Source organism: Dipteris shenzhenensis, chromosome 23, assembly GCF_047967505.1.
Source record: "Dipteris shenzhenensis isolate YYH24624 ecotype China chromosome 23, Dip_SZ_1.0, whole genome shotgun sequence".
NCBI lineage: Eukaryota > Viridiplantae > Streptophyta > Polypodiopsida > Gleicheniales > Dipteridaceae > Dipteris > Dipteris shenzhenensis.
Genome location: NC_141618.1, coordinates 5,928,231 through 5,940,044, shown reverse-complemented (window position 1 = coordinate 5,940,044; position 11,814 = coordinate 5,928,231). Strand labels below are relative to the sequence as shown.

At 42.8% G+C, this 11,814-nt stretch overlaps 1 protein-coding gene across 1 annotated transcript in view; it reads left to right on the top strand.

The window, feature by feature from the left end:
* Positions 1–4,011: 4,011 nt before the first annotated feature.
* The window catches only part of UPF3 (Smg-4/UPF3 family protein), a 34,929-nt gene continuing 27,126 nt past the window's right edge, over positions 4,012–11,814 (top strand). Inside the window, exon 1 of the mRNA XM_087394357.1 lies at positions 4,012–4,529. Coding sequence (XP_087250483.1) covers positions 4,162–4,529 — 368 coding nt within the window. The 5' untranslated portion in view covers positions 4,012–4,161. The remainder of the gene's footprint in view (positions 4,530–11,814) is intronic.

The window sequence follows — 11,814 nt, the reverse complement described above, 5'->3', positions numbered from 1 at the left end:
AGCCCTTGCTATAGAGAGAGGATATTTACTAGAACAAAAATAATTGTGTGTGGTGTCTTCATGGCACAATAATAATAGCAAAAAGCAATATTCACAAATCTTAGTAAAACATGAGTGTACTCATCTCATATATACATTTTTCATGTTTAGTTTCTCACATATGTAATTTTAAATGCTTGAACTTATGTACCATTTAATGGTTTTGCAAGTCACAAAGTATTTGGGTGTTTTTTCCATGAGTCTATTAAAGTATAAATCATTCTATAATATGAACTAATTCATTCATGTTTAAGGATACTATGTACATTTTGTGCTTTATGTCTATGCTTTAGGCATGTATCAACATAGTCCCCATATGGTATGTAGGATCCATTTCTTTGGCATATATGGTTAACATAGAGCTCCAAGTGTGACAATATAGACTCAGGTTATCTATATCAGTTACATTATAAAACCCCTAGTTTCATTATTCTTATTTGTGGAGTTTGAATAAGGTCTAGCACTATATACCCTATGGGCTTAGAGAGTAGCAAAGGAAAGATTTTCTACATTAGTTGGCAACCTTTGGGTTTCATCAAGGAGCTCTAGAGGTCCATGAAACAATTTATGACACCTTTCAATGAAGAGACAAATATCCGACACTAGCCATTAGGTAATTCAAACCACATTTGCTTGGTATTATGTCCTAGTATAGCATACATTGACAACCCTCATGATTGTTACTCTTGATTACGATTTGTAAATTTAAGGAATCCAACATCAAGATGACATATAAGATATGTGATTTTAGTGTTTAATAAATTCTATTCATCCTTAGAAACCCCTCTTTAGTATCATCTACTATTTCTCAACACAAAGCCAAAATCGTAGAAATCAACTTCAATGGCATAAGCACGTGTGAAATTACTCAAAGGGCTATGGACTTGGTCTTTTAAGACTATGAAATTAAAGATAGGTCCATGTAATCAAACCATTTAGGGATGTTGTTGTAATCTGCACCATCAAAATTACATGGATTCTTCTTTATATGATATAATTTGATCCATGAATCCTTTTTTCTATGATATAATTTGATCATAAGTTGCAATCACAGAGCTTTTAAATCTTTTCGATTCTACCCACTGGGATTGGACCTAGGAAATGTTGATAGAGCTATTGTTGCATTTCTCGTATAGGACCAAACATGGTTTTGATGATTTTTTATATGCTACTAACTAAAGGCGATAATCTAACATGTTTGAGATGATTATAAACATTATGAGAGATTATTGAATCAATGAAATCTCCAAGATATGAAGCAACTCTACATGGTGAGAAATACAATCAACCAATGAACCAATGAGGGCCGTTAGATCGGTGTCTTTCATAGCATTGGAATTGCCAAAACAAGTCATGGGTGGGCTTTCATCTTCATAATAGATCCTAGTGGCAACCAACTGCACAAGGATTTTAAGACTAGAAAACATTCATACATTAGAAATCAACAACCAAGCCAAAGCCTTGAAAGCAGGACTAATCTACCAAAGCCAAAGTAAGAGCTTGTCCCTTGAAAACACAAAATAAAAGACCCAAAACTACAAGTGCAATGAGACAACCTCATGAAGGGGGGGGGGGAGAAAATACAAACATGTGAAAAAGCCCAAAGCAACAAAGGAACAATAATATGTAGGTCAAATACTTAGAGATGTAAAATTTTGACATTGAAAGCCTTTTGTTCATGTTGTTCCATGCTCATCTAATTCTTCAGTATAGCTTAATTTCCTCATCCAATCTCCAAATCCTTCGTTCCATGCTCCGTTTGAAGGTTCACAATTTATGAGCGAGAATACTGATGCTCCATATATGTGAGTAAGAATAGTGATGCTTCAAATAATTATGAAGATTTTATCTTGTAGGAGAGCATGGTGATAGAGGAGTAGAAGAGGATGGCCACCATGATGTGTTGCATTTATCTAAATGTGGGAAGAAACATGTTTTGTGTTTCCTAAGATATGGGCAAAATGATGATAGCTAAGATATGGATATAAAAAATTAAAGGTTTCCATAGAGGAAGAACCAAAGACAAAATGCTAAGGTGTGCATTATAATGAGATGCAAAATTGACATACATTATATCATCCAACATGCATTGTTGACAATCAAGAAATAAGCCACTTATTAGTGAGAAATACATTTTAATACAAAGGGGAGGACTTATTTGCATTAGTCAAAGACCTTATTGCTATTGTGGTAACACAATGCAATACTTTTAGTGTACACCTTTCTAACACACCAAGGAACACAAGAACATTTGGTTTGGAACCTAGCATGAGAATTCTTTTTTTAAATCAAGAGGAAAAGCCAATTTACAATTACCTTGAATGCATTGTGCTATCACATGACATGGGCCATTCAACCTCTACCTTACCTATATGCCTTCAGTTTGCTCAATTGGTATCTTTGAACAAAAAATGTGCCATAGGACTCACTTTCCAACTTTTTTCATTATTGCTCACCTTTTATGAGTCGACCTAAGGCATTCTTTACTTATTGACACTCACTTACAATTAGGCCAATGTTTATCGTATAAAAGCACGGAGAATATCTGAACAAACATGCTATATAAATTAACAATCCCTTTCCATTAAAATCATGCACATAGCTCATTCAAATGAGACTTGCAACCCCCAAATCTTCTCCATAGAGCTAATGCATTAAACCACTCACTAAATCCAATTGTGCATTAGAACAACGTGTGAAAGATGAGGAGGGGTTTCTATGGTTTAAATAGCACCATTGGCTGATATATCAACTCCTATGGGAACCATTCATATTAAGTTCCACTCTCATGATTTAAGTATTTCTATATCTTGATTAATTTCATGTACTGTTTGATGTGCTCCTTGGTTGAGCAAAAAAGCATAGAATTGCTTACTTGTGACACACTAACACTTCAAAAAATTATGAATATCACATGTGAGCGAGCCATATCACTTGCTTTCTTACACATTAATATAAAACATGGAAATGGATTAGGGATAATAGAAGAGAAAAAAGACGAGTGAGCCTAAACACCCATGTTTCAAGACAAGACTCTGGGAGCTACTAGAAACATTTACTCAAATAGAGTTCTAACTAAGGGAGGGTGGAGTCTTGACGAAAATATCACGAATAGCTCGAGTTGCTAGTAAGAATCCATCTCATATCACGAGACATTACTTTGGTAAGACGCTCGTTGTGTAAGGTCAGAGGAGGTTACATGCTTAGCTATCTAGCTCAACCCTAGACCAATGGTAATGGATGGTTGCATTACTGGCGAGGATGATTATTGCCAAAGTGATTGAATTTTGGTTAATTTTTTGGCAAGTGATTATAAGGTGATTCTATTTTGTGTCAATTTTTTGGGGTTATTGTTGCCAAGGTGATCGTATATTGGTTATTTTTGGTATGCCTTGGATAGGTAGGCTATAGTAACGACTCACTCCTTTATTGAAAGAGAAAATTCCATTTTCATGAATTTGTGTGCACATTTTTATGATTGGGAAAAGTTGCACCTTCTATTTGTATCCCTTGTCTTGCTATTTGTATCCTCCATTTTTTTCTCCCCCCCCTCCTCTTCTCTCTCTTATTCTCCTTCTCTCTCTCTCTCTCTCTCTCTCTCACATGAACGAAATTCATCTTATTTTGGCATTGTACTTTGAGAGGAGGAAATCGTTACTTATTTCTCAAAAAATATGTCCAATGAAGTTGCATTGGCTATGGCTATGGTCACGGTCCTACTGAGGGCTCCCCATCTTGGGCCGACCTATGCTGCAGGTGGCAAGGTTTGAACTCGAGCCCGTAGGCAGATGCCCTATGAGAGACGATTGCGCTGCCGCAGGACGGCATTCACTTTTTTGGGGAAGGTGGTTGAATTATTTTTGCCAAGGTAATCGATTGTATAGGTATTGGGTATTGTTTGTGGTGTGGCTCACTAGGAAATTCTTACGATGATGTCAAAAAAAAAAAGGACGTACAATGAGGGTGCCCGGGCTATGGCTATGGCGATGGCGATGGCAACTGGGGAATGCCGTTGTTAGTAGTAGTAGTAGTAGTAGGAGTTGTTATTGTAGCTGCTCATCAAAATTCATGGCCTTCTCCTCCCTCTTCCCTCGACCTTCTTCTCCAATTTGATCGAATACCATGATTGCCCGACCAGAAATCATCAAGAGAAAGGAGCAGCAGCATCATCACCATCATCACCTCCACCTCCATGATCGGTCCGACCGTGAACCCCAGTATCTCCTCAAACACGCCTCCAATTCTCCTCATGGCGCAGCTGCTGCAATCCAGCATCACCACCTCTGGCATAAGGATGTGGCTTATACCCTAGCCGGAAGCGCAACCACTGCAGCCTCCACCGTGGCCGCTATGAGAGACCCCCCCAATCGCACCAAGGTCGTCGTCCGACACTTGCCGCCTACCTTGTCGCAGACCGCCTTCCTCGAGCAGATCGAATCTCGCTTCGCTGGTCTTTACAACTGGGTCACCTTCTGCCCTGGCAAGTTGAGGTACGTTTTCCCTCTGCTCTGTGGCCGTTCCTTTGGATTTTGTCTCGAAAGGGCAATCGATCGGTCACCGGTTTTGAAGGTTCTCCAATCCGCCGCCTCGTTCTGTGCAAAGCGTTTTCCGTGGAGGTTTGACGGTTTTCGATCACCGCCGCATTACCGCAGCTATTTTCGCTATATCCGCTATGTCAAGAACCAGTTCGCTGGACAGTCTATCTCTTGTTCAGTGTATATTTTGATTTTCATAAATTCGGTTTTCGGATTGCCAGGGTTGGTCTATTTTTTCTGAGAGCGAAGTCTTTTATAGAGCACAGGTTAGACATCGACCATCGATCCCTATTTGGCATCACTTCGTGTTTGACAGAAGCAGAAGATGCCTTTTGAGATGGCAATTTGTACGACCTAAAAGAGTCAATAGTCGGGCTAGGTAGTCGATACGACATAAAAGTTAGTGCTCCTCAGAAAGAGAGCGTGTACACTTGTTATGCCATTTACAGGCAGTGGTCATGCTAGGTCAAATTGATGTGGAAGCGTCCCTTTAGATCACAGGCATGCATGATGAAGGTGCACGCGCATCACTCGCAAAGACATGAAGCTGACTTTGAATGTACAGCGCAAAGTACACTGCAAGCTTCTCGTTAAACAATATATGAAGTTTTGGATGAATGGGCTAATCAATGCTGCACAGGTATTCATTTACATGTCTAGTTCTAGACATGAAGAAAGCCAATTTGCCACTATAACGATTTGGTGAGACAAGAGGAAGTCCAACTATTAGTGACAACTTAGGTGTACCTGTTGAAGGACTGAATTGGAAGGGCAATCTTAGCCAGAGAGAGAAAGCAAGAGAAACCAGTGAGAGCCAAATAACCTGTGCCATAGGACAAGTCACTAACTACACATTCACTAACTACACATTCACAAATATATAACTTTTCTATATATGTCCCCATTTAAAAGAAATGTGCAACCTTCTGAGAGAGCACATTATTCCACTTCTAGGGTCCTAGGATTTCGTATATTGTATGATGAATGGCAAGAAAGATTGTGTTAAGATCAGGAGTTCTGATTGAGAATTGTTCCCTTTTCGAGAACTGGAATTTTTTTGGGGTGTATGTTGCCGGGGCATTTGAAAATGTTCGAACACTTTTGAGAATTTGAAAACAAATTATTCACTTTCTTCACAAGATGTTCACAGCTTTCTGTCAAGCTTGAACTTTGATGTGTTGGATTTCTTATTGCCAAATTATTGAGTTGCTTTTCTGGAATCAAGATAAAAAACTGTGAACTAAACACCTGACCAGCGGGGGAATTAGCTTCCCCAAGAGGCTAGGTGTAGAGTAAGATGGACAATTGGTATGGAGAGGCTCAGAGCATAGGTATTAGGGAGAGCCGTGTTGCTTTTGTTTGTCATGTTATTGCTGAGCCATGGAGACTGTTGTTTCTGGCATCTTCCTGTTGTTTTGAGGGCTATAATCTTCAGGTTCCAGAAAGAAAAGAGGAACTTTCTTTCATGCAAGTCCATGTTACGCCGGTGCAGAGGAAAAGGAACATGTAATAGCAGGAGTTGGCTTCCCAAGCACCCTCTAAGGTTCTTTGTGCTCTTTGTTGATTGCCATGTGATATTTCCCTGGAAAGCAAGATGTCATGGTTGTCCCATCGGATTTCTGCCATGCTTTGTATTGCGACTGGTATGTTTAAAATCGTTTGCTATCACATTCCTAATTCATTTTTTTAAATGAATTTAGGAGCCTGGGGAATGAATGTACTTTTCGTGAAGTCTGTTTCAGCGATATCGGTTTGAGCTCTCTATGTTATCACCTTCCTAATTCTTTTTTTAATGAATTGAGAAGGAGCCTAGGGAATGATTATACTTTTCGTGAAGCCATTTGTGTCTGTTTTAGCGGTTGGTTTAAGCTCTCTATGTTTCATCTTCAGCATAATGGTGCCTCGGTAAATTTAGGAAGAGCTCTGTCAAGTAGGAAGATCTAAACGTAGTAGAATAACCCTTGAGTAGTAGAATCACCCTTGATTTCAAACCCTTGGCAGAGCTCTTCCAAATTAGGAAGAGCTCTTTCAAGTATAAATATCTAAACTTGTAGTGGTGCGTGTTAGATCTGTTCCCAATTGTAGAATAACCCTTGACCTGAAACCCTGAATCAAAATTGAAATAGAAAATGACTTCATAGGAGCTAAAATCCATTCTACAGAATGTTGGTTAAAAGCGGTCCTTATCTGCGCTCTCATTGCTGCTCCTGTTGCCTCTGCCGGCGACACCCCCAGTCTGGCACTCATGTTGGTTAGGCTTGGGTCTAGCTCTTTGACATGAGGCACAATGGCACACACTTGGGATATATATATGAGAGTTGGAGGAATGTCCTTGGGTCTTTGTTAGAACTACTATGTGGACACCCATGATTCTGGACTCACTGAAAAGATTTTTCTTCAGAGAGGGAATGCATCAGCAGAATTTGTTGAGGTTCTTCACAATATGAAGTGCAAACCTTTTCAACCACAGAGGATTGAGATTGAGTGGGCATGTTGGCATCTGGAAACACCTTGCCTTAACTTCAAACCTTTGTTCACGTCCAGTATGTGCAGGTTTGGCACTGTGAGTGATCCAACATCCATGATATGACTTACTTTTAGTTGGGCCGAGCTTGGTTGGCTAGGGTGGTTGCTAGTAGGGCGGGCCGGATGGCTGTTGTATGGCGCCATGGGATTTGGAAAAACTATTAAAAAATGTAAAATATTTTTAAAAGATAAGCGACGTTGATTGCCCTATGTATGTAGGTATATGTGGAACTGTGGACATGGAGTGAGATCATTTGGACTAATTGTGCTAGAGGCATAACATCCAAGATATTGGCTCTAAGATTTGTATATCTTAGCATGCAAAGAAAAAAAACGAGGGTCAAACAACCAAACATGACAAAATAGCCTCACATTCTAAAAATAGTATGCACGACGAATTTTCAAGAAGCTGCCCTCCTAAAGCTTGTTAAAATTATTTGGAGTCCACTGCCTAAGATGCCCATAAGTGTTGCTTGTTTGCTAAGTATGTCTTCCTTTTGTTTTTCATAAAAGTTGTTTACCTCTTTTTTCTTCTCTTTCATTTACTCTTTTATTTTCTGTGTAGATTTTTGGTCTTTAGAACAACGATCTCGTAGCTGGGACTTAGAAATCGAAACCCTGCACAGTGATGGCTCTCTGGTGAGCTGTGAAAATATCTCGTAACTGCGTCTGTCAAGCCATCTCGTGCTATGGCAGGGGGCATGGTCTCCTCGATCTTTGAACTCTTTGGGCTATGTCCCAAGGCTGTGATAGGTTGGACCTCAATAGAATGTGTTCTTGGCACTTTCTGTCTCGCGCGTGATCTCTACGTCCCTCTCTCAGTGGCACCGTGTCGGCTCTCTCTGTTGATCCAGCTGCCCTCAGATCAGCTAGCTCCTCCTCCTCTACTCCACTATGTCCTGGAGTTGACTCATATGTTTAGAAGTCTGTGACATGTCGCTTTGCCAAGTCAGCCTCCATGTCCTGTGGTCTAGCCGCCTCTTGCTGCTCTTTGTTCTGCCGCAGGATTGTCTCCCTGTGCCGGCGTATCTCCATTAGATAGAGCCCCAAATACACCTGGTCATGGAAATGGATCAGTTGTGATAGTGGACCAAAGCCACTTCCCTCTAGGTAGAGACAGTGGTAGCATCCTTGTATCTCATATTAGGATGGGCAAATAAAGAGAAAATGCTCCTCTTATCTCAACCGCCCCCAGCGTACATAGCATGTGTATACCTGCAGCTCTCCTTGCCTCAATCCTTAGCTGATGTGATGAAACATGCATCTGTCCAGTGGCAATCCTCAGTGCATGTGACTCCTCTGTCCTCGAGGTACTAGGGTCTGATGATGAATCCCTCCTTAGATACTCTCAGGAAGTGGTCGCGATAGAACCAGATCTTTGTGGGGACCGGTTGATCTCATCTTGTGGGATCGACTCAGGAGGTGTGTCCATGCTATACTGAAAGGAAGTTTGTCCATCTAGATACCGTGCCTGGCAAGCCAGATGGATATACGTGCATACCATATCTCTGCCCCGCCCTCTGCTAGTCGTTTGGATGACTCTAGGGCCAGCCTCGGAAGTCTCCAGTGAGGTAAGTCCCAAACTCTGTGGATGAAAGTCACTGTTTGAAAGATGGCATCAGTTTGGAGAGGGGTCATGGTGAACTCTGCCTGTACTATCTCATGTGGGATTGAGGGCTTACATCGAATCACCTTGGACCCGGAGCCGCTCAAATTTCCTCCACCTTGCCTTTGGGAGTCCACATCCCCAAAAGGACGCTACATACATGGCTGTCGGTCGCACTAGCGTAACAAAAAGCCAGCCCTTCGTCGGTGGATCCTGGCAGTGTGCCTGGAAGCATTGTCACTCTAGTCGAGCCAAAGCACTCCGTCCTTGTGTGAGTCATGCCTCAGTTGCATGGGTCATCGTGAAGAGGGGTCCTGTGAAGATTGCTCCCAAATACGTGCAGGATTGTACTATCTCAACTAGCTCACCACGATAAGTGAAGCTGAGTCGGTGGAGCACTGCCCCTGAGGTGTTGAAGACCATAACCTTGGTCTTCCCAAGGTTGACTGCTAGGTCTCTCTCTTGGCAAAACACCTCTAGGGCCTCCAGATGTCTCTGCAACCCTTCCGCTGAAGATGATATAAGGACTATGTCATCAGCGTATAGTAGTGTCTATATCATGAGGTCTGCCAGTAATGATCCCTCGCCTCCTAGGCAATTGATGAAGGATGTGATCTCATCGATGTAAAGTTCGAAGAGAGTCGGTTAGAGGGGACAACCCTGCTTCACCTCGATCTTGCTCTCGATCCAATCCGATAGACCACCTGGAGTAAGAACTCTGCCTCTGACCGACTCATATAGGCTCATCACTCCCCAGATCAACGTCTTTGGAATCTGCATCTCCTGTAGTTTCTTGATCATGCGGGAACGTAGGACTGTGTCAAAGGCCTTTTGAAAGTGTACGAAGCATGTGTAGACTTTTTGGCGTTTGGACCTCGCCGCCTCAATAATAGCCCTTAGAGTGAAGATGTGATTTAGTGTAGAGTGTTGCCTCTGTCACGAGGCTGTAAACATTCCAAAGTCAACGCATAAGTTGACCAATTATTGATCATAATTAATGAGTTCTTTTTTATTCAATTATGTTCAAAGAGTTACTTTTTATTTGGCCAAAGTCTTGACTCCAGTCAAAGATACTTATCCTCGGTTAAGTAAGCCGAACCTTGATTAGGGAACCTCGGTTAGGAAGATTTGGCTTCGGCCAAGATGGTTAACCACGGTTAACCCAGCAATTAAAGTGCTGACTTCGATTAGAGAGTGTTGATTTCGGTCAACGAGACTTGGCTCATGCCAAGCGGGTTAACTTCATTAACCAAGGTGCGCCAACTTCGGTCTCCAACTTCGGTTGGAGAGGCTTGGCCATAATTAAGGCGCTCTGACTGATGGTCAAGCCCCTTAAGTACGACCAAGAGGGTTGACCTTAGTCGACCAAGAATTGTGTTCTATGTTTTGTTCAAATGTTTGCTTGGTGGGGACGCCCATAGTCACTAGGAGTAGTCTACGGATCATTATTTGCATGCAAGGCGCTAACCTTGAATGGGTGCCATGGTTGTGTGCTTTAGTTTACTATTGCAGGTACCAAGCGGGGTTGAGAACCCAAGCGCTTTGGAGCTCTATGCGCAGCCAGGAGGTGTCTGTGTGACCAAGGGCTATGAAGACCCTAGAGTTTTCGCCCTTTGTGGCATGTAACTAAAATCTAGTTAATTATTTTGCCAAGTGGCATGTTGCCAAATGAATGACCCATGAGGTCTTGTAAAAGAATTCATGTTTTGGTATTTTGTAACACAGCTCAATGCTGAACTCTCTGTACTCAAATCTTTCAAGTAATGAAATACCTTCAGGGGGTCCAGCCCGACAAATTGTCCTGGGCCCTAGTGTGTTGTGAGAGAGAGAGGGAGGGAGAGAGCTGTTTGCTGTTATGTGATGGTTTTCAATGACGGATAGCTGCAATTCAGTATGGGTGCACTTATGGGAACCGGTAGGCATTTCTGCCGGAATCCTGCCTGAACCTTCCACAAAACCCTCCATGTGCCCAAGGTGAGAGAGAGAGAGTTGTTCGTAGCGGTGAAAGAGGCAGGTTGTAACCTCCTGAATCCTGCCTGCCCTAGTGCCCTAGTGCCCGCTGTCCCCGTGCCTCCGTATGACTGCTTATCTCCCTCTCTAGTACCGATCTATAAATCTTGGCCAGTGTGTGGCCAATCATGAGGGTACGGTAGTTCCCAGTGTCCATGGGGTCTCCTGCCTTGTGTATCGGTACAATAGTAGTGGTGCTCCAAGCTGGTAGGAAGCCATGGCATACATCATGGTTGAACATCTGTGCAAGAACCGGGGCTAAGATCTCCTGCCAATGTGCGAAATGCTTAGTCTGTAGGCCCTCATGGTCCTGTGCCTTGTGATTGTGTAGCCAGCGGAGTGCGGCCCTTACATTGTGTGGGGTAAATAAGTGACAGGTAGTGGGCCTGGGCATAGAGGACATGTCAGGTGGGTGCCTGCATCGGGACATCATATAGGGAGCATGCATAAGTGTGCCACACTCTCGGACCAGTGATGGGAATGGGTGGCTTCCCTCTCGAAAGAAGTCCCCATCCAGTGGTCGGGTCCCCGCCTCGAAATGATGTGATGATCTCATTCATCTGTGTGTGAGGAAGGCCCGTCTATTGCGGCATGTTAGTCGTCAGAAGATCCGATGAGCCTCAGATGGCATCAATTGACCCAGGGCTTGCTCTCTTGTGAGGTGGACTCGTGCCTCTTTGCACTTGTCGTCAAACCAAGGGTTTTGAGGCGTCTTCCCATCCCGGGCCCGTGTGGATCAGGTTGTGGGGAAGGGGCGTCTTGTACTTCTGAAGCAAGGGTGTCCGAGGCGTGGGCAAGGTCGCGGACATGTGAGTTGCAAAATGATATTGGAACCTAGGTCATCTCTTTCTCTCCTTCCCAGTTTCATGTGTGTGAGGTGTGTTCTCTCTCTCTCTCTCTCTCTCTCTCTCTCTCTCTCTCTCTCTCTCTCTCCATTTCCGTTCAGCTCCGCTGCACTTCTCACAGTTTATACTATGGTCTACACCGTTGGGCGCTGATGATGTTGATGATGGTGGTGGGGATGCCATAGTAGCTAGTCCCTACTACTACACTTCCTTTGGAGTCTACCTCAGATGTCTCTAGCACATGCTTGCATGA